At 40.9% G+C, this 24,179-nt stretch overlaps 2 protein-coding genes across 2 annotated transcripts in view; one reads left to right on the top strand and one right to left on the bottom strand.

Moving 5' to 3' along the window:
* The window catches only part of TARS1 (threonyl-tRNA synthetase 1), a 533,465-nt gene that overhangs the window by 35,334 nt on the left and 473,952 nt on the right, over positions 1-24,179 (top strand). The gene's annotated exons all lie outside the window — the stretch shown is intronic.
* GOLPH3 (golgi phosphoprotein 3) overlaps positions 1,402-24,179 on the bottom strand; it is a 40,893-nt gene continuing 18,115 nt past the window's right edge. Inside the window, exons 2-4 of the mRNA XM_063320310.1 lie at positions 15,521-15,652; positions 8,629-8,743; positions 1,402-5,329 (exon numbers count right to left, since the gene is read on the bottom strand). Of these exons, the coding sequence (XP_063176380.1) occupies positions 4,905-5,329; positions 8,629-8,743; positions 15,521-15,652 (672 nt within the window). The 3' untranslated portion in view covers positions 1,402-4,904. The remainder of the gene's footprint in view (positions 5,330-8,628; positions 8,744-15,520; positions 15,653-24,179) is intronic.

The following is a 24,179-nucleotide window of genomic DNA, read 5'->3' as shown; positions in this document are numbered from 1 at the left end:
AAATAAATAGCCAAATAAAGAAGATGCTTTTTTGAGCTGCAACACAAACTCAACTCTTTTTTAACAAGCAGAGACCCCCAAAAGGGAAAACTGCTCTTGTATATAATGCTCTCGCTGTAGGAAAAGCTGGAGTGAGACAGCAAGTCCTTAGAGGACTGGTTTAGGATGAAGACCCACTTACATGAGAGAACTGGCAAAAATCACGATCCTCAGCTGCAAGTGCTCCCTGCTGCATGGACAACAGCTTGCTTTTGATGCAGGCAAAGAGCAGTTTCAAGGTAAGTTAGCATCAGATGTGTCCACCTTAACAAACCACGTGTTACAAGCTGCAGAAGGCAGACAGCTGCTTGAGTTGAGCCACTGAGGCAGCTGGCATTGACCAAGGTGTTTGCTGAAGAAGGGGAGGTTCCTCGAGGCATCGTCAGGGGATCAAGGCAGAGGGGAAAGCGACTCGGAGGACTGGGTAATGGAGAGTCTCGCTTGAGCCGACCATAAAACTGAAAGCAAAAAAAAGGTTAGTAGTAAAAAGGCAGGAGTGGAAACACTCTTGGAAATCAGTGCAACTCCTTCATGAGCATGAAAGAGGAAGTCACCAAGCAACAGGCAAAACAGAAGAAAGAGAAGACCAGGGGCCAAAGTCAAGAGAGAAGAAAGCTGAAACAGTGAGTTGTTGGGAAGTACAGAAAGGTGTGGGGTGGAAAGCCAAAGTACAAACTCATCACCATTTCTTCCCCTATTCTCTTCTGTTGTCTTAGGAACCAGCTCTTCTTCTCACTGTGTCTACAGAAACTTTCTCCTCCTGAGTCAGAAGGCATTTCCTACCGTCAGCTTTTCACGGGCTTCGTGCTGCTGCTTTGTAAGGCAGGAGAAAACAAGACCCAATGGGAGGAAACCACAGATCTCACTCGGAGATTAACATGGGCAGCAGGTCTGACCATGCTTCTTCCCCATCCAAAGATCCTCCTCCCTTAACCGAGAAGGCCACCTCCTACACACACCTGAAATCCCACTTTGTGTTGGGCACTTGCAAAGCACTTGACAGCATCTCGTTTCCTGCGTAATTAAACAGTTGTATACGTTAAGCATTACCGCAGAACAAATGAGTTGCTTTTTCAAGAAACTTGTACTTCTCTGAAGCTGGAAACCCCCTTCCACATAGAAAGACAGATGGACAATAGGGAAAACTGGGACCTAACAGGCTTTGACCACATGAAGTGCGCGAAGCCCAGCTGAGGCAGAACCAAGGCTTTGATGGAAATCTTAAAGTTCCACTTCCCAAACTGGTGAAGACCAGAGCCTCAGGAAAAAACTGGAAATTACTTAGCAAATGAAAAAAAAAAAAAAAAATTCCTTTAGGTATTGCACGCATGTGATACGCAGTAACAATTTGCAGCTTTTAGCTTGAAAGGGTGCTTTATTTTGTTTCAGTACAGATTCAGTCCAGTTCACAGAGAACACATTAGTTAATACATATCTTCACTTTGTAGGAGAAATGGGCATGAACACGTGAGCACTCAGTCACCGGCCTTTTACAGCCAATTTATGCAACTTTCGCCTCGAAAGCATCACCTATGGCACACAGGTTTCATCAGCATCCCACACAGGAGCACCATAACATCATCCCTAGAAACACAGGAGAGGAGGATGTAAATCTCAAGGACTGTAAAACTATATATACTGCTCGGGGATTTAACTTTCAAAATTCTGGTTTTGACACCAACTTGAAATTTTGTTTTACAAGAATGCATCCCTCAGTAACGTATGTTCCTCCTTGAGGTACACGTTCAAGTTAGGCTATGGCTGGCAGTTTTCCCTTGAAGCAGCCATTGCACGCTGAGGACTTGGAGCAGCCAAGTGTCTTAAACCCAGATCTCCGAGAGCTGCAGCAGCAGCTAATAGGAAGAAAGGTACCTGAATCTCAACGGAACAAAGCAGTCTCCCACGTTTAACCATTTTGTTAGAACCTGAAATAGCAACGAAGTTTGCTAAATCAGTCCCTACCAAACTTACCTTCCTCATTAGACGCAAGGTCTGGCAGTACTTCTGGGGCTTTGTGTTTTTTAAAGCACAACACAGGACTCAGGACTCCAAAAGCTCATCTATTTCCCTTGCACATCCAGGCTTACGCCAGCTGGGCTAGCAGAAGACACTGTCCCTCTTCACAACACCATCACTACTTACACCACAGTTTTTTTGATACACCCAGTACAAACTCCCCCTATAACAGACAGAGCTTCTACCTTTAAGCAAAATAAAGCTGATAAATACCGTAGGCCATTATCTTCTGGGCGGGGCGGGGAAGGAAAGTTAAAAACCCACCCTCTTTCTGGAGGGGATTAAACAGTGCCTTCTTTTAAACCATGTTGGCCATAATGGTAAAAAAAACCCAATATCCTCCACAACCTAACATGAAACCCGCAGGAACACGGAAAATACTCACAGAATGAAGACAAGAGGACAGAAAAGGGGCTATGAAAGTTACTTCCAGTCTGAAGCATGTTTCATGTAGCTTAGATTTTTAAAGCCATTTTAAAAGTTTTGTGCACTTAACTTGCTCCTGAGTACTCCACTATTTTTCTGGCCCTTCCACCTAATTACTTTTCTCTCCTCCCAAAGAGCAATAAAAAAAATGAGAGAACAGATCACGGGAATGAGAGACAATGAAAGCAGAGAGTTAGCACAAACTATCAAGTAAGAAAGTATTCTATAAGCTGCCAAATGTAAGAGCAACACGGCAACTTTCACTTTTCCTCCACTTAAAGCAATCACGTTTTGAAACGTTTGAAAGAAAACGTCCGCAGTTCATGCCCAAGCTCCTCAAAGATTTTAAACACAGCATCTTACAACTGAGAGAACACTGTTTGTCTTTTTATTTGTAAACCAGAGTTTGAAATATCTTACAATACACTTTTCATTTCATTTTTCTAAAGAAACAGCGTTTAAGAACTGAACGAACAGTGTGCCATTAAATGTTAAGGACCATATTTTAAAAACCTTTATTAAAAAAAGGTTATATAGGTATGACGAATTTAAGTTGTATTTTAAAGTCAACTACTTAAGCATCTGAATGATTGAAAATGAAGTGCAAAACTGTAATTCCAGTCACAGATGAGGCTGCATGGTCGTGCTCCAGACAGAGGAGGTCTGCCCGTGGCAGGCGCAGCTGCACGCTCACAGGCTAACTCAGTCTCAGCCACGAATCCTGCAGATCTGAGCGACACCACTGATCAGGTCAGTTTGATCTACTTAATATAAACTCTCCCTTTCTAATAAGAAGGATATTAACTACAGCTTTCAGTCAAGCACTAAAACCTTTCTAATTAGCAACAAAAAATAAAAATGACATGCTTGCTCTGTTTCAGGCACTTTCAAGATCATAGTTTATTTACTGTAGGTAAAAAGCTAGTATACAGATTAAGGGATCCCTTAAATTTCAACTCTACAGTTATACACCATCTAGTATTCTTGCTCTGAATATTAACCAAGAAAGTTTCTAAACACCTGTAAGCCCCACTATAAATCAGCATTGTTATGGAGAAAAAAAAAATTAAATCAATGCTTAATTTTTTCAATGCATAATATTTACACTGTGAAACGAATGGGAGATAACAAGCAGTGGCAAAGAGGCAATAAATTTTAAAAAGCCAACGTTTTCTATTTTTTTTTTTACAATAGTGTGCTAATCAGCATAATTGTATATAAAAAATACAATATAGCAGAGCGTCCCATTACAGAATCTTAATCATCTGAATTGCAGTCATTACTTGTTAACCATTTACATGCAACACCTGCTAGGACTGACTTTTTGTTTTTGAAGTGTAAAATAGATTACGAGGTTTAAGAGACAAACATCAATGTGTGTACAAAATTAAAAACCGCACTCAAGAATTGTACTGGTCACGAGCCTCTTCCGTACAGGGGGCAGAAGTACAAACAACGCTAGGAAGCGGCCTCTGTCCATACACTAATTATTAAAGGCGATGCATAGACTGAGAATACCCGGATGGCAAACTCTGTAGACACCAGAAACAAACAGCTTTCACATACATGCTCTTTACAGGAGGCCCTTCTTTCCATCGAATGGCAACAGCTGACAGCAAATAAGGGGCACCAGGTGTACAACTAGGTAGATCTTGCAAAATACTCAGATGGGGCAGTTGTTAATATACAATTTGAACTATATATACACAATATAATGGAATGTATCCCATCCCAAAACTGGTTTATGAAACAACTGGACCTTTCTATGCTAGCCTTATGACTCAGCTATCGTTCTAATGAAAATATAAGAATGCAAGAGACTTGCATGAAAAGTAAAATTTATGGGGCATTTTACAGGAACTATTGACAAAGCTGCTTAATGGCATTTTTGCTTTCAAAGTAATTTTGTTAGATATAATTGAAATAACATCTGTATATAAAATGTCCTGATAGACACTTCAACATGGAGCTTTGGTGATTTAAAAAGGCCCTTTTTAATCTGTTATGAATTGTACTGCAGACGTATTGATGCATGCACACATCTGTGTCAGCTGAGACTAGTGGTCCAACTGCATGCACATTTCCTCCTTGAGGTGCTTTCCACGTTAAACCACTTCAATAACAATAAGATGAAAAATAGATTAAACAAAGTATTTCAGATAACTCAAACTGAATAGGAAATGGAATGCCAATATGGCAGTAAAACCTTTTTCTGTTGTTTTTAAACAGGAAGGTCTCTTGTACCAGCAGAATCCTGTATACAGATACACAGAGAAGGAGGGAATACAGCACTTATAATTCCCATTAAACAAGAGCCGACTCATCATGTGAGAAGGTACAAATTACAGAAAACATGAATAGTCAATAGAAGAGAAACAACTGGTTTACATGAAAGAAGAGAGAACACTTCAGTCTGAATGCAGTTATTTTGTGAAAGCTGCTACAACAGCCCACAGGACCTCACTCGTGTTGGCTTTCATACATTCAACCTCAGGGTCTAAATCCAGAAGCTGCCGCACTCTCTTTGTGGCTAAATCATACTGCTCATCCAAAAGGGGGGCAAAAGCGTTCTCCAGAACATCTGAAGCATGGGCTAAATAAACAAGTGCCAGTAAGCGCTTGTCCATGCGGTGAGGGTCGTTCACCCATTTGTCAAGAACTGCTTCTTGAACTTTCTTGATGAGGCGCTGTTTGATATTGTTGTTGGTGAGAGGGTGTGTAGTCATGTCAAAAAGAAGGAAGTTCTGTTTCTCTGTTGTCAGTACACCTTTTTCCACTAGATTTTTAGCTAACCGTTCACGGACATTTCGTAGTTGGTAGTGCAACTTCAATGGGTTCCATGTTTCACCTAAAAAAGCAAGCAAAAAACCCAACAGTCAGGCACAGTTTAAGTTGTAGTATTACAGTGATTTTTTTTCCCCTCCTGTGGTGCAGAATGAGCTGCCAAATTCATATAGCTGACTGTTACGCTAACGCATTGTTTTAATGTCAGCTTTCTCTGATCTCTGACCTACCCAGATACAGGCAGAGACAGAGACTGAAAATCTCCTTGGAGGAGCTTCAGAGTACATTTAAAGTTTGGACAAAATGCTAGCTAAGCCATGTCTTGATTAAGGATATGACAAATAAGCAGTCTTGTACTGAAGGAAAAAAAAAGAACAAAAAAAACAACAAACCCCAAGCCAGTCATGAAAAAAAAGTTTACTTTTAATAATAAAAATAAAAACAAGCATCTCCTCCAGTCTTGTGCATTTGTCTGCTTCCAGCCTTTTACCATTTCAGGGACTGGAAGAAATGTCATTGCTTTTCTTTCTGCCACAGAGAAGCAAACCTGCCCTGTGCATTTCTCTACTTCAGGTTTCCATTCTTCTCTCCTTTCCTGCCCCCACCAGGTGGAACAGTGACCGCGCACTGTCTGAGTGTGGGGGTGTGTGTGTACACATGAGCACATGTTCGGTAGAAGCTCTAATGTTTCTACAAAAATTATTTCTAATGCTTTGTGTTAAGGCAGGAAAATCTGGCCCTTCAGAGTGCATGACTCTGTGTGCATAGAGGAATGACTTTAAAAAGCACAAAAATCAGCATCAACAGCTACCAATAAAGTTAAAATTGTTAAGCACTGCTAAATCCACTTTGCTTAAGAGTTTAGCTAAAATAAAAGTTTTAGGTCCAGCCTACCTAAGTATTCATCATAAGTATTAAAATCCCCTCCTTATATAAGAGTCTATGTATTTTAACACGTGAGGGAAGAAACAACATTAAGTATTTCTTATACAGATGGGGTTTCTCTATAAATGATAGAAGAGTTTCTGTAACAATTATTTTTCTACATCAGAAAGCTTTGGTTAACTAATAACAACACAATAATAATAATAAATAATAATGATGATGATAAACACCACAGACGACTTTAAGTTTTCTCCCACTGTGATAGAGTGTGACATACACGGTATCCAAGTAACAGCCAAGTTAAGTAAACAAATAAGGTGACACCAACTGCATCACAAAAGGCAGAGAACTAACCCAGGCCTGAACTACACAAATCCCTACAGGTCCCATACCTCACTGAATGCGATTCCCCAGATTGACCATGAATGAAACTACCACAAACACACAAAAAAGTAGTTTCCTTACAGCATTTTGCAGAGCAAAGGCTATTTCCTAGATTTTTCTACATTTGTTAGGTGGATGTGGCTATACAGTAACAAAAACCAGTACTGTGGTGACACCTTGTGACCAGTCTCCTCAATTACACAGACACTTGCTTGTCCAAACACAGATGTTTGTTACATCCACAGGAAGACCTGCCATTTTGATCCAAACTTCTGTATTCCTTACACTTGCTTCCCTTAGAGGCTATCTTATAAACGACATCAGCCTGGCAATCATCACCTTACAGGTACACATAAATATTTCCATGATGGCTTTGAACTCATGTATACTGTAACTTCAAGCACCATTCTTCGTGTCACTGGTAATTACAGACTGAGTAGCTATTTTTCCAGGATCAGGCCCTGATGCAAAATTCTAAGAGTTTATAAAAAAAAACCCCAAAGTATTTTTCTTCAAAGGGAAGTCCTCTAAACTGTGAAAAATCCAAAGAACCCTAAAGCCATCCAAGAACTAGTAATTAATAACCATATGCAAGCAAAAATGATTGACCCAAGTGTTAGCCACAGTGCTGACGAAAACTATCTTCCCAGAGCCAAAGCTCAGCACTGTCAGGAAAACCTTAGCTTAGCTCAAAGAAAACCTATAACATTGTTCATTCATTAGTTGACCTTTTTTGAATCAGTACCAACTTGATGTGCACTGCACTGGGAGAGAAGGTGAAATGTCAGCACAAGTTATGGATTTGGGACAAGAAAAATGAATTGTTTTTGCAGGCTGTAAAAGCAAAGGCGAGCTGAGCAAGAACTGAACTGCAAAGCTACACAGCAGCGGTGCCCCCCACTGACAAGGGCTGCTTTGTTCCCCCTCTGCCTGACAGTCAAGGAGCAAGAGGGGAGGGATGGCAAGGACAGGAGTATGAACTGATGTGCAAGGAAGACTGCTGAAGGTGGTGCAGGACAAGGGGGAGGAACATAGTGAGATCAAGGAGAAAGGAAGATCCTTTCTTTCAAGGAGAAAGGTGGGGAGATTTTGCTCATTTTTGACACTCTTACTCATCGGTTGTTACAAGTAACAAGTACATTTAGAAAGACAACTTCAAGTCTCATTACCCTCCACCCCCCAGAGACATGTTATTGCCAAAACAGCAGGGGTTTTTCCTGCACTGTTTGCACAACTGAAGAACTGCTCTGATCTACTCCAAGCAAGCTGCATTTTATGTGTTTTGTAAAAACAGACAAACCCTGGTGATGAATTCTGTCTACAGAAAAAAAAAAAACAACAAAACAATAAGAGCACGACCTGTTAAAGGATGGTCATTATAATTTCAGTTTAACTTATGCATCCTGAGAATACAACTGGTGGCAAGGTATATGAAAAATGTTAACAGCAACTGTAAAGATGAAATCTAATTGACGCTTCATTTTTTTTTAGCAATGACTCACTAGCTTTACAGGAAGAGCTATGTGCAAAGTGCTCATCTTGAAAACTTTGTTTTCAACAACAAGAAATATGTAATATTTGAAAATATTTATGACATTTCTCCACTTAAAAGAAAAACAGAACTCCTGACTGTTTATTGTTTCCTTATCATTAATGGCCAAATCATCCTCAATTCGTACATCTGAGCGATGAGCTCCCTATCTCCTTTCTTTATCAAAGGATCCCAGTACTGAATCCATACACCTACGCTCCAAACTTCCGCTAACCCTCAGTTCCAATTACAGAGAAAGGCAGTCAAATCTCCAGGGTGCAGTCCCGATTTACTTCAGAGACAGCGGAAGGCACTTCTTCCACAGAGTTGAGATGTTCTCTGACACTTCCATCTAGATGCTTTCTGTACGAAGTTAAGTCAAAAGCCACGGTTACTTGTATTTGATTAAAGGCTACAATCAACAAGAGACTACCCTAGAGGACAGACTAATTAACTTTTTTGCATACTTTCTCCCCAAAAACCTTATAGTATAATCTCTTGTGATGACAGATAATTAGCTTTATTGGTGAAAAAAAAGCAAATACATTATGTCCAAGGCTTACCACTAAGCAGTTCAATCCAATTTTGTACTGTTTCAGGAGGCTGGGTCTCTTTTATGTGTTTCAGAGCTTCATCAAGCAGAACGTCCCCTGTAGGAGCATCTGACTTGCAAATCACCTAAGACAGAATAAAACGCAGTCAGTATTTTGACTTACTTCATGCACCACAAACATCCACTGACAAAAACTGGAAAAAATCTGTTATCAAAACCAAGGACATTTAAAAAAAAATATGAACATCTCTAGAAATATGCAAGTTTAAAAAAAACTAATTGTCAAAAAAAAGATTGATTATGATTTTAGTTACAAAGCTGTGTTAAATCTTATGTTATCTATAACTTAAATTAACTAAAACAATAGTATTAATAACATGCTTAATACCTAATTTTTTAAGGAAGATAATCCATTAACCCCACAAGGTCCTTTGCTTCCTCCCCAAAACAAAGTACACTACGGTGTTAAATTACTCTCTGATTGCAGTCTATTTTGCTGCTTCAAGTCAATTTATTTAAAATACTGCAGTTAAACAATCAGGCCATGTGAAACTGCGAAATAAATTATAAACTGAAAAAGCAGGAAAACTGGTTTTCTTCTTCCATATATTGATGGATAAAAATAGTTTCAAGACAACATCTGTAACTTTTACAGCTCTGAAGAACACATTGACCAGCACCACTACATTCCATTCACTACCACTTAAAACAGATGTATTGGTGAAATATGTATATACTAATAAACCCCTTAACATGCAATAATAAATGCAATATAATTTAAGGTTTTTATTTAATAACTTCTAAAATTATTTGTGTCTTCCCTCAAGAGAACACAGGAGAACAACAAAAAAGTTATTCACAGTAACATAAAACTTAACTGCCTGTTTACAAGTAGTTATATAGAATCATGGTATTGTTATGGTTGGAAGAGACCTTCAAGATCATCAAGTCCAACTGTTAACCTAACAGTGCCAAGTTACTACTAAACAATCTCCCTCAGCACTACATCTACACATCTTTTAAATGCTTCCAGTGATCCAGGGATGGCGACTCCACCACTTCCCTGAGCAGCCTGTTCCAATGCCTAATAACCCTTTCAAGTGAAGACATTTGTCCTAATATCCAATCTAAATCTCCCCTGGCACAACTTGAGGCCACTTCCTCTTGTTCTATCACTTGTTACTTGGGAGAAGACGACCAACCCACCTCCCCGCTACGCCCTCCTTTCAGGAAGTTGTAGAGAGCAAGAAGGTCTCCCCCTCAGCCACTCCTAATAAGACTTGTGCTCCAGACTCCTCACAAGCTCCGTTGCCCTTCTCTGAACACGCTCCAGCACCTCATTGTCTTTCTTGTAGTGAGGGGCCCAAACCTGAACACAGTACTCAAGGTGGGGCCTCACCAGTGCCCAGTACAGGGGGATAATCACCTCCCCAGTCCTGCTGGCCACACTATTTCTGATACAGGCCAGGATGCTGTTGGCCTTCTTGGCCACCTGGGCACGCTGCTGGCTCACGTTCAGCCAGCTATCGACCAACACCCCCAGGTCCTTTTCTGCTGGGCAGCTCTCCAGCCACTCTTTCCCGAGCCTGTAGTGTTGTATGGGGTTGTTGTGACCCAAGCGCCGGACCCGGCACTTGGCCTTGTTGAATCTCAGATAATTGTCCTCGGCCCATCGATCCAGCCTGTCCATGTAAAACCATGTAAAAATAGCATTTTTCTGGCTAGAAAAACAAGAGCACCAAATGAAAACATATAGATTAAACTAGGCCAAGTCAATATGTTTGAATAAAAACAATGTAAAAATAATAAAATCTATCTTTCCTTAGGAAAAGAAGAATTACTACAGTTTCAAATCTAGTTATGAAAATAACAATTAAATGTCACAATTTAAACTTTATCAGGTTAAAAGATAACAGGCAATTGACAGAAAAACTAACACAACAATATAATTCCACATATACATGAGAAGAAGGAAGTGAAAGCTCATGTTTCATAAAGCTTCACAGTAGTCGGAATGGGGTCCTGGAAAAGCTTTAAGTGTCACGTTGAAACACATGCCAAGTTTAGTTCTGTTCTGTAGTTCTAATAATCCTTACTACAAACAATAGAGGAGTACAATGCATTTTCGCAGCATCTTTAGATGACACTGAAATAAGCTGCAATGGTAAGACACCTTCCGTACTAGCAAGATGATCCCAAACTGGAGATGTGTAAAAGTCAGTGAGATGAAACAAAATGCAAAATTGCTGGAGAGATCTTTGTGAATACCTAACAGGTCATGGCTGGAATACTATTTCCAATTTCGAACGTATAAATAAAGAACAGAAACCAAGATTTTTAATAAAATCAGCAAGAATGAACCAGTCCACAATGCCAGGCTAAAAAGAACAAAGTTTGTTCACATCTAAAAAGAAAGCATGTAAGATATTTTTACAAACAGGGTATCAAATAATAGTTTAGGGTGCCTACTTTGTGAAAATAAGAGATACCAGCTTATTCTGGCAATGGAAGATGCATGATGTATTGTCAAAAACTTCAATAGGCAAATTAAACACTCGGGGAGCTGCTGAACTGTAGTCAGTGGAGACTTTTAAGACTAAACATCTGCCAGGGAGGGACCAGAGAAACCTCATTATCTGTTACTGCATCAAGACTGTTCAAAATGGTCTCCTGAGATACTGTCCAGGTCTCCTTTTTTGGGATCTGGAGATCACTCCAACGATAAGTTTCAGATATTTGGTTTTAAGAACCCAACTACATTTTAATCCAGACAGTTGTTATTTGAAACTAAACAGACAACAATGTGTATTTATCTTTCTGATTTACAAGCTTGCACCACAGCATCACCCAATACCTCTGTTAAACACATACAATGATATTACATACTTTCCAGTTTTACATCAAGATTTTGAATTTTTGGAAGTTTCTGTTCTTTAATTATACAGGAGCACACTTCCAGTTGGGTTTTCAAGCTGCCAGATTGCAGCTATTAAAGCCACCTTTCAGATATTCCTTTAATAATTAGCCTAAAAACACCCAACTTATTTATGTTTACTTCTTTTTAAAACTGACATTACAGTAGTTTTTTAGTTTCTTTGAAGTGTCCCATATGATTAGTTTCACAGTAACTGTAGTTACACTGGATCACTCCAGCCTGCTGCAGCTGGTAACCTACTACTCACCATCTCACTTTAACAGGTAAGATGTGAAGTCATCTTTTTGACCTGTTTTATAACACACACAAACAAAAACCCCACAAAACAACAAAAAAACCCCAAACCTCACTGAAGAGATAAAAAATACTTTTAAGTCTAGGAGGTATTTTATTTTTTTTTATAGTTTAGAAAACAACTTTCCTTGCTTATTTGGCATTAAGGTACTTTTTTCTACCACAACAAAGAACTTTAAGAAGCTAGCCTGAATATAATGCACCATGACAGTACGAGCCTAAACATACAGGCATTCAGAGAAAAGAGCTATAAGGAGTATAGACTTCCCCATTCAACTCAGTCAGGACTCCATAAGCTCTGGTGAAGCCACAATGCACAGCAATTTTGTTTCCAAGTTTACTGTTCTCTGCTGCCAAGCATACAGCATCGTTTCTTCTCACTTCTCTGCTACGCTGAATATTCACTTCACAGATTCTTCGGACTATCCTTCCCCTCAAGCAAAAGCAGTTTGGTTCACACATCCATGGTATTTCTCTTCCTCTCCCCTTCCCAGTACATGGAGTCAGGCAACAGTGGAAGCCCAGTCACCTCTCTCCTATCTTCATGGATCCACCCTTTCTCGAAGAAGGATTTGTCAATGAATGCTTCCTGGTTAACTCTCTTCAGAATTACAACAGCACAAGAAGAGTGGGAAATCGAGTGGGTTGGGGATCTTGGGAAATGCATCATCACAGAAAACTAAGCATCCACAAGGGGCAATTATTTTTTTTCTCTCTTTAATAGATAAGCTAAGGTAGAGAAAGAAGCTAAGATCCCGTTTCTTCAGAGATGAAGGTCCTTAACCTTACTGCAAAAAATCTTTCTTTATTCCAATTTTTCAGCGATTTACCAGGTACTAGATTTGCTTTGTATCAAACTGCTGAGGAAATTTCAATTATACAGAATACTTAACAATACAGCTCTGCAATTAAGCAGTGCTAAAGATTAAGCACCTCTTGTGTTGATTTTGAAGTAAACTTCATTATTTAGTTTTAATACAAAAAATTCACTCATGCATGAATCACTCAGAATTGTCAGTTATAAAATACTGAAGTCAATCTGCCAAGGATTTGTTGGGATTTCTTCTAAGAACTCTGATGATTTGGTTTCCTTTCTGAGGCTGCAAGGCAGCAGAGTGCCGTTTTCTATTCTCAATAACCACTAGTCTTAGAAATTATTTTATTTATATATAAACCTCAACATTCATTTATTTTTTTCTAAATTGATGCCAGTAGATAGAACTCCAAAATGATGCAATAATTACATACTCTCAAGCCAAATTTACAAGGATGTTGCAACATAAAACATGTCACATTGACTTTTCAAAGTTTTGTTACTGTCCGTCAAGTCCTTGTCTGCTAGTTTCTCAGTTTCATCTGTCTCTCTATGCCATTCAAGCACGGATCTAATGCATCTTGATGCATTCTGAAGTTCTATCTTGGAAACTGCAAAAAAAGTTATCAGCAAAGATCCACCTGCTTTAAGGCCTAAAGTGGAAATCATCGTAACTAGCAATCTTTTAAGTCAGCTGTACAACCAAGGCCACAGTCAGCTGGTTATAAATCAATACCTCTGCCCAAACAACTAGTTCTACCCTCTTCTTGTTATCACCTTACTACTTGTGCCAGCAGCCTCACTTGTGCCCCACCTGATGACAACATCAAGAAAGTGATTGAGTAAAAACTATACTGATCAGAGAAGTAAATTTGTTTTCAGCCAGAGGCGATACCTGACATGGCTGCATAAATGCCAGCAACAACCCAAGAGGGACTCCAACAAGCCTCTTCACAAAGACGGGCCTACCCTTCTCAGTGGCAACACAGGCTAAAGTGACTGAAGCCTAAACCATGGCTTGAAGAAATAGGGTTTTGATTCACAAATCAAAGCTTTGAGTTCTAAGAAGGTTTTACCTTCCCACAAAAAAATGAGGACAGACTTGGGGAGAAGAGGAAGAAGAGCTAGCCCGAGAAGCAGAAGCTACAGAAAATGGTATTGCGACCGAATCACAACCTTGGATGCAACTAGACAGTTCATTCCACTCACTAAACACAGTATTTAACTCACAGCGAAAGCTGAGGGCAAGGGGAGCAATGCCTGCAAAGCGGGGACAAGGAAGATGCTTGGTAGAGTTGAGACACTTAAACTTAGCTAATACAGAAACAAGAGTGAAATTTGGTATTAATGCAAAACTTCAAATAAGGTATGAAACAACATAAGTCATTCACAAGAATGATTTCTAAATTGAGAGAGGTGATGCAGGGAAGAAGAAACCTGACATAAATCAACAGTTAGCGATTTTATTTGCACAAAATTACTTAAGCGGAAACCAACCATTTGAGTTTTAAATTAAAGTTACCTTCATAGAACCCTCCTGCCTGCAAAAAGAAATCTCTTGATTGCTTTCCAACAGCAGAAAGAACAAAACCTTTAATACTGGTAGCTTTTAGATCACCTTAAACAAAGGGGGGAGAAAGAAGAAATAAACACACCAACGCACCCACAACATCCCATGTTAAAATTTAATAAAACAAAACAAGATAATTTTGGTTTTACTCTTTACTGAAGATATCCACAGGTTATTTTTCCATTTTCCTAAAAAAACCCCCATAATTAAAATTTCAGGGAGATAGAGCTGACAAGGTTTGCATAGAATGAAAGTAACTGCTAGGGAACATTCCTGAATGCCTAAGAAGCCAAAAGCTTTGGAGGAATAAAAAAAAAAGTGCAAACTAATCAATGCTGAATATGTTTAAATGAAGCTAAAAGAAGTAGGTGCTGTTTGTCTGAACAGAGGTTCAATTTTTCAGAAGAGAAGGAAGCTGGGAGAAGGTTGGGGAATTTGTGAGCTTTCCTTTAAAGAATTTAGCAAAAGATAATATTGACAGGGAAATGTGCCATAAAAGAGAATTTATTTGTGGTGGATAGACAACATTTGACCATGCGTTCAATAAGCTTATTTTATAAGTATCCTCTAATGCTGATGAAGTAAAAAAACCTTCAAACAGTGCGACACTGCACATTTTATACCAAGGAAAAAATCCAGCGGCAAAAGTAATAAATTAAGGCCTCAAATATCCAGCCTAATTCAATAAAGGACCTTAAAAGTTTGCCCATCTTAAAGGTCAGCGACTAGAACAAAATTAAAACAGTCACATGCTTAAACTAGGTACAGTTTTGTATCCCCAGGGGCCCAAGGTACACGGGTCTTCCTTCCCATACAAACCACAATACTGTGTACACCAGAATTAAACCAGTGGCTTTGCAGGATATATCTGGCAAGCTGTCAGTTAACCATTCCTTTCAGCCCCAGATGAACTGGCAAAAGCCAGATCCTTCAGCAGATTGTAACTGCTGCTGCTGGCTCTCAACAGTAGCTGCTGCCACTGCGCCCTGGCCAGAGCCACTGCCAACTGTCTGTGCAAGGATCCAAACAGCAGCAGGAACAGGCAAGAGAACAAACAGGAGCAGAGACCAAGTACAGAAGATTTTCCAAGGCACTTCAGCTCACCATTTAAACATGTTTAACTCTACATATCTAACTTAGGTCACTACTCAGAATCCCTATTACCACGTAAAGAAAAAAAAAAGTAGTTTACTTTTACTGGTAAAAGTAGCTTACCAATTGTAATTTACACCTACTGTATTGCCTGGAGTATGACATAAATGTAAATGTGACCATTTTCCTCCACTTACCTTTCTTGTTAATAGGCTTTTGCGCCTCATTCCACAAGCCTCTAGCTGAAGACGACCTCGCAATGCCAATTCAATTAACATACAGCCGCGCAATCCTGAGGAGATGCAATCATTCCAGAATGATGTGTAACCCTGTAAAGAATGAAAGGGAATAAGATACCTACATCTTCACCTGAAACCAAACAGAAAGAGAGGTTTACTGCCTTCTCTATGCAGTTCTCCTGCCTTCATACACTTTTGAAGTAGCATCACTGGTCAACTACCACTCCTGTATTGAAAACATTAAAGAAACAGACTCATCTCCTATTGGTTTTGACACTTAGTCTCTGCTCTTTGATAAACAGGGAAACCTCAGGAAAGTCACACACAATGAAACAGCAAGATATCAAGAACTGTGAGATACAAAGTGTAGTTTATGCGTAGTCAAAATAAACTTACTACATTTTTAAGACACGAAGCATTTGGCATTACCAACATCACACAGGCTTATCTGAGTTTCTGAGAAACATTAACATGATTTTACATCCATAAACAACATGGCACTGATGAAGTAATAACCACCTGAAAATCAATATTAAGTAAAATATGGAGTATACTGGAAACACAAATGTGGCAATCAGCACAAATCACAGAACAGATTTTTCAGCTTCCACGTAGCAAACCAAAGGATAATTTTTTTTAAGTAAATACTTGGAATAGCAACTATTTTGTCATTAAAATCCTTTGAAACCATGTATTTTTAAAGCTTGATGTATACTGCTCTTATATGGACTGCAAAACTGGAAGCCAAATTTATTCTATGAACCACATCACATCTACCATACTTTTTCATCTATATTTCTGCATTGATAGCTGTCTGCTTAAATGGCAGAACAGAGTATTTGACACAACAGACTGAACTCAGTATCTAGAAATACCTGTACTGACTTTTGTACTCTATTGCTCAACATTTATGACGAAAAAAAAATCTTATAAAAAGGATGTTATTTTACCTACATAGTAGCCAACAAAGTTCTTGCATATTTTTTTTAATATTTAAGTATCTAAAACAAAACATAATAATTCTGAGAAATGTCTTGTCTTTTGAGAAATGACTGCAGAAACATTTGGTATGACCCAGAAAGACCTTGCAAAACTCCTCCAGTGATACCCACTTTGGGATACTTTAGAAAAGAGTGCTGGAAACAAAAGAAAGAAAAAGAAAAAAAAAGGCCACTCCCTTTCACAAGATTTATCTTAACCAATAACAAAAACTAGCTTTAATCGGAAGCAATTCAATATTATTCTATTCACAAATAAAAGCTGCCACTGTATAGAGATAACAAGATGCATATATCTGAAGTCCACTAAACTTACAAACCAATCCCTAACTAATGCATGCCATTAAATATAGATTTCCAGGAACATAATATTTGTTTCCATTTAGCACTTAACTATTTTCAAGAGCTGTATTATATAGAGGACCAATACTTCTGAAAAGTCTACAAAAGCTCTGAATCTCCAGCAATTAACTACTGAAGAATGTCACAGATATTTATTTAAAAGGCCATAAATATAAATGTTGGAAAGGGACTTGAGAAGTTACCTAATCAGCCGTCAACTTTGTGAATATCAGCTACTCTCAGAAGTCAGCCGTTCTGTACATTAAGATTTTGGTTGGCACCAGACAAAAAAAAAAAGAAAGGAAAAGAGAGCTGACCTCTATATTCTACTATTTTCCAATCAAATGGCCTCTTTACATAATAATTTTTGAAATCAAACACATATGCAAACCAAAAATCTAGTGTTTAAATTTACAGTTGTGTGCGATAAATATACACTTTTTTCTATTCACACAAGGTGTTATATTATTATGCAAACAATTAAAGTGCTAATTTTTTCCCCTTTGTTTAATAATGAAAATTGAATTTATTTTTAAAGTGAGTATTTTTCAATGAAGTGACATTAACTACATTGATCCTGGCAGCAATTACCAGATGTAAACTCCTCTGCTCCAGTGGTTATTCAACATATATGGACACAGGCTGTTGGTTGCAGAGAAATACAGCATCATAGGGTAATTCAGCTTAGAAGGGACCATAGTAGATCTCTAGTCCAACCTCCTGCTGAAAGCAGGTTCAGCTATAAAGTTAGATCAAGTTGCTCAGGGTTCTTCTATTCAGGCACACCTTGAAAACCTCCAAGGATAGAGACTGCACAACCATTCAACAGTTGTTAATCAAGTCATTCTGAAAGGCAGCTCAAAAAGATTATGGTCTTCATAAATGGCACTGCTTGCCCTAGTAGGTTAGATGACACTGAAGTCATGAGAATATATACTGCCTTGCCACCTATTTTTTTTTTTCTTTCTCTTCCCTCCCCCCTCCAGGGTCAGAGTTTGCAGGTGATCCACTAGAGAAGGAATGTCCTATTTCAATACACAGAGATTATACTGTTATTAACACAGTGAGGAAGGAGACATTTTAGAGCATTCTGTGACATCCTGAATATTTTTCGATCCATTAAACTAATCTTTCAAGATAGTCCAGGCAGACGGACTGACTGGTTTTGGCATTTACTGCGAAGACCTTAGACAACTGTCGAAACCTTCACAGAAGGTCAGTTTAGCACACAACAGTAACTAAATTAACTCAAACTTCCTCATATAACCAAAAATGAGTAGAAGCAGACAGTTACCTTCAACATCGCAAACAGCAATGTTGACACCTACTTTAAATAGCATACAACATAACTAGAAAAAGGTGCACAAAAGAGAAACAATAATGCTCACCATTACAGAACTACTGCCTATTAAAGAGGCTAGAGACGGACAGTGAAGAAAAAAGGAGTGAAAATGGTAGTGAAAATAATAGTATATGGAGAGAATAGCAACATAGAATAATGTACCCTTCGCACAGGAAACAATTTTTTTTTTCTTTTTCCACAGACAAGGACTAAAAGATGGTAAACGAAGCTCACTCACAGGTCTGAAAACTCAAAAGGCAACTCGTTTTCTATGATTATATTCAACTGTTTTTAGAGGAAGGCAAAGGTTTAAAAAGAATCCTTTAAAAAAAAAAGGTGAGTTAAATTCATAGGAGATCGATAATGAAATTTGACAGCCAGCAATGGATCTGTAAGCCATGCATGGCCTGGGAAGCTCCCACCCAGGAGCTTGTACACACCGAAGTCAGCACACACTGGAGAGGAGTTACCATTCTGTGCACTCCTGTTCCCTGAACATGGCCTGGCCGTTGCTTGTTATGGTTATGGAATAAGACTGGGATTTGGTTTGACCTTTAACACTGTTCTCACTGTTATTCCAAATACCTAACAGTCTCAAAACACTTAGACTGAAGATCAAAAGTCACCATTTATAGATGCAAGTCATTCCGCTATTTAATGCTCTTAAACAGCACTAGGTTTCTCACAAATACAACACCAAATGTTTCTACTTTATCTTCCTACAAGTTTTTTTACAGTTTTATAAACATCCTAACTCAAAGAAATACTTTTTTCATTAAAGCTGCTAACCAGCAGGGGGGGAAAAAAAGGTCTTACGAGGCAAGGAATTATTTTTATCTGACAGCAATTACACTAGAATAGCACTTTAAGCTATGAATAGCTTGGCAAGAGAAAATTTCAAATCTACATTGATTCAAAGATCAAAAGAATGTTTACAACTGCCATGTTTATTTACACAAACACAACACAAAAGCATTTATTGTCACAGCTGACCTAGAAATGTTCAGGTAAAAACTAGTTTTGCTAGACAAACATAAAGGGAAATAAGAATAAAGTTTATAACAAACTTGTTACCATATTAACTTTGAAAGCTCAGATTTTCCAGTCAGGTATGGCAAAGCACAGAGCTAAGACTAAGATCCTCTTTCTGCTTAAAGAGTAAGTTATCCAAAATCCACGTTCATTAGGATATTTCTCTCCCACCATCTCCTGCAGCACTTTTTCGCTTTCTCCTCGTCCCATGCCCCTTGACCAACTTCCAGCTCACACAGGTCTTCGTGTTTAGTTAACCATTAACCACTTGAAACTCTCCCTTATTAAACAGCCCATCTCCTAACGATGGCCCTCTGCCTTGGTGTTACCCAGCCTACCTTATCTTTCACTCCCTGCTTTTACTTTGCCTCTTTAGCTGCACTTTCTCACTATCAAACTGTGACACCCTCTCTCCTACAGCAGCCCCCTTCTCCACCTCATCTGCCTGTAACATGTAACACGCTTACTTTTCACTTCCCAGACTCTCAAACTTCACAAAGTTATACTTCAAATGCAATAGGGTCCTAGGACTTGCAAAAACGTATTTCTATGTATTGTTAGAAATTATGAGAACTCCTGCATAGACAAAGAAATAATGTTGTTTAGCAGTTCACACGTTATCACGCCAGCTGTGAGAAACCTAGCAGGCTCATCTGTTTATGGTATAACAAAGCCACAGCTAGATGGGCAAACTATACAGGGAGAGGAAACACTCGTATATTATCTCTGACAACATCACAGCATTCTGAATTTCATGGCTATTCAAATATTTAATTGAAGCTCTCACTACTAAGTATTCGTCCTGGTTCCGGTGGGGATAGGGTTAATTTTCCCTGGTATTCCATGCCATGTGAGCCACGCCCACCCTGAGCTGCCGGGGGAGGGGGCAGGAAGTTGCTGCTTAAAAGCGGGCTGGGGCGTCCCGGGTCCGGCCGGTCGGCAAGCGGCGGGGAGCAGCGGTTCCGTAATCGCGTTTGTATATTCCCCTATCCGTGTTGTTATTGTTGTTGTTTGCCTGTTCCCTTTGCTGTTCTGTCCCAACCCAAGAGTCTTGCCTCTTCTTACGATTCTTCCTGTGTTAGGAAGGCGCGAGCGAGCGGCACGTGGTTCTTTGTTGCCATCTGAGGCTAAACCACGACAGTCCTTTTTGGCGCCCAACGTGGGGCTCGAAGGGTTGAGATAACGACAGAATCCAACTAGAACGTGGAAAAAAAAACTGTTTCGGGTTTTTTTTGTATGCATTTATTTTATTAGGTAAATAGTCACTGGTCATCATGTTGCTTGGTTTGTTCTCATGGCTGTGTTACATAAATTCCTATATGGCTTATGTACTCCCTGCGATGCTGTTTACCATGTCTGGAAGAGGGATGAGGATTGTCATTCTGCTGTCCTGTGCGATATCTGTTTATGATATGATAACATCACTGTTCAGACGGCTATTTTGGGGTGTTTATGTGGTTTTGTTGTCCTGTCCGTACATTGGACACCGTCTCTCAGAATTTGTTAATAATTTCCCCAGCCCTTTTGCCTCCCTTTTCTCCTTCGGGTCAGGTATGACAGCTTTTGAGAATTTTGAATATCCTTGGGATACTCAAACCAGCGTGTTCCTAGTGCTATGTCTCCTGAATACGTTCCAGGTCTTGTTTAGGGTTAAGCAACTATTTAAGACTACCACCCGGAGATCTGCCCCGAGGCTGGATAGTCAGGGGCGGCACGGCATGTGGGAGAGCATGGGCAGGTACCTAGAGAACTACTCACCTCCAATGGTCTGGGACTTCACCCCTGAACAATTACAGGACCCTGATAAAGTGGTAGAATATTTGAAGGGAAAATGCTGTGGCTATTCTAGAGAGGCACAACTCACCGCGCTGTGCTGGGCCCTGGCCAGTATCTACCAGGCACTGCTGAGAATTATGCAGCACCCTCAGGGGGAAGAGATGGAAACCAGACCAGCAGCCCCTGCGGCTGCTGCGGCCCCTGCGGCCCCTGTGACGGACACTGCGGCTGCTGCAGCCCCTGCGGCAGCCCCTGCGGCTACTGCAACCCCTGTGACGGACACTGCGGCTACTGCAACCCCTGCGGCGGACACTGCGGCTACTGCAATCCTTGCGACGGACACTGCGGCTACTGCAACCCCTGTGGTAGACACTGCAGTTACTCCAACCCCCATAGCAGCCACTGCTACTGAACCAGGGAACCAACCCGTGCCGGTATCAGTTGCCCCCATACAGAAGAAGAAGTACACAAAGAAATCAGTTCGCTTAGTAAGAGATGATGATGAACCAGGGCCATCACGAGAGCAGGAGGAAGAGGCAGAACCAGAGGTAATTACTCGATCACTCGATCCTTGAGTGAGCTGCAGGATATGCGAAAAGATTTCAGCCGACTTTCAGGTGAGCACATTGTCACCTGGCTGCTCCGGTGCTGGGATAATGGGGCCAATAGCCTGGAATTAGAGGGTAGGGAGGCCAGGCAGCTGGGATCCCTGTCTAGGGAAGGCGGCATTGACAAGGCGATTGGGAAAAAGACCCAAGCCCTCAGCCTCTGGAAACGACTCCTGTTAGGCGTGAGGGAGAGGTACCCCTTCAGTGAGGATGTTGTATGTCAGCCAAGCAAGTGGACTACCATGGAAAGAGGTATCCAGTACCTGAGAGAATTAGCCGTGCGGGAGATGATTTATTATGACTTGGACAATGCCGACTTACCCACAGACCCTGATGAGGTGCGATGCACAAGGCCCATGTGGCGGAAGTTTGTGCGGAGCGCACCATCGTCATATGCCAACTCCCTGGCAGTAATGGAATGGAAAGGTGAAGAGGGACCAACGGTGGATGAGGTAGCTGGCCGGCTCCGGCGATATGAAGAAAGTCTCTCTTCCCCCCTTGTCTCAGCTGTGGAGAAACTGTCGCGGAAGGTCCAGCAACTTGAAGAGAATATGTTCTACTCCCCACCTGCACGGGCCAGCATCTCAGCTATTAGAAGCAGGCATTTCCCCACTCAAGAGAGAGAGTACAGAGGGTACACACCACGAGGCACCCTGTGGTTCTACCTGCGGGACCACGGAGAGGACATGAGGAAGTGGGATGGACGACCTACTTCGATCCTGCGGACACGGGTACAGGAGTTGCAAGGAAGGACAACCACAAAAGGGAATCCCTCCAGGAAAAGTGCCGCCCCAGTTTCCAGTGGGCCGTTCCCCGGACAAAGCAGAAGGCCTGATCTTGCTTCTGATCCTCTTGAAGGAACTTCCAAGTCATTTATGCAAGAAGTGAGTAATGGATACTATGATCAGTATTAGGGGGGCCCTGCCTCCGGCCAGGTGGAGGAAAGGGACAACCGGGTTTATTGGACGGTGTGGATTCGATGGCCTGGCACATCAGACCCACAGGAGTATAAGGCTCTAGTGGACACGGGTGCGCAGTGTACTTTAATACCATCAAGCTATAGACGGGCAGAACCCATTTGTATTTCTGCGGTGACAGGGGGATCCCAAGAGTTGACTGTACTGGAGGCAGAAGTAAGCCTAACTGGGAATGAGTGGCAAAAGCATCCCATTGTGACTGGCCCAGAGGCTCCATGCATCCTTGGTATAGATTACCTCAGGAGAGGGTATTTTAAGGACCCAAAAGGGTACCGCTGGGCCTTTGGCATAGCTGCTTTGGAGACAGAGGAAGTTAAACAGTTGTCTGCCTTGCCTGGTCTCTCGGAGGATTCTTCTGTTGTGGGGTTGTTGAGGGTCAAAGAACAACAGGTGCCGATCACTACCACAACGGTGCATCAGCGGCAATATCGCACTAACTGAGACTCTCCGATTCCCATCCATGAGCTGATTCGTCAACTAGAGGTTCAAGGAGTGATCAGCAAGACTCGCTCCCCCTTTAACAGTCCCATATGGCCGGTGCGAAAATCTAATGGAGAGTGGAGGCTAACTGTAGACTATCGTGGTCTGAATGAAGTCACGCCACCGCTGAGTGCTGCCGTGCCGGACATGCTAGAACTGCAGTACGAACTGGAGTCCAAGGCAGCCAAGTGGTATGCCACGATTGATATAGCGAATGCATTCTTCTCAATCCCTTTGGCAGCAGAGTGCAGGCCACAGTTTGCTTTCACTTGGAGGGGCGTCCAATACACCTGGAATCGACTGCCCCAGGGGTGGAAACACAGTCCCACCATTTGCCATGGACTGATCCAGACTGCACTGGAACAGGGTGAAGCTCCAGAGTATCTGCAGTACATTGATGACATCATTGTAATGGGAAACACAGCAGAAGAAGTTTTTGAGAAAGGGAGTAAAATAGTCCAAATCCTTCTGAACGCTGGTTTTGCTATAAAGCGAAGTAAGGTCAAGGGACCTGCGCAGGAGATCCAGTTTTTAGGAATAAAATGGCAAGACGGACGCCGTCAGATTCCAATGGATGTGATCAACAAAATAGCAGCTATGTCTCCACCAACTAGTAAAAAGGAAACACAGGCTTTCTTAGGTATTGTGGGTTTTTGGAGAATGCATATCCCAGATTACAGTCAAATTGCAAGCCCTCTGTATCAAGTAACCCGGAAGAAGAATGATTTTAAATGGGGTCCTGAGCAACGACAAGCTTTTGAACAAATCAAACAGGAAATAGTCCATGCAGTGGCCCTGGGGCCAGTCTGGGCAGGACAAGATGTTAAAAATGTGCTCTACACCGCAGCCGGGGAGAACGGCCCTACCTGGAGCCTCTGGCAGAAAGCACCAGGGGAGACTCGAGGTCGACCCCTAGGGTTTTGGAGTCGGGGATACAGAGGATCTGAAGCCCACTACACTCCAACAGAAAAAGAGATATTGGCAGCATATGAAGGGGTTCGAGCTGCTTCGGAAGTAGTTGGTACAGAAGCACAGCTCCTCTTAGCACCTCGACTGCAGGTG

The sequence above is a fragment of the Chroicocephalus ridibundus genome, chromosome Z, assembly GCF_963924245.1.
Source record: "Chroicocephalus ridibundus chromosome Z, bChrRid1.1, whole genome shotgun sequence".
In the NCBI taxonomy this organism is placed as follows: domain Eukaryota; kingdom Metazoa; phylum Chordata; class Aves; order Charadriiformes; family Laridae; genus Chroicocephalus; species Chroicocephalus ridibundus.
This window is presented reverse-complemented; position numbering and strand designations above follow the sequence as displayed.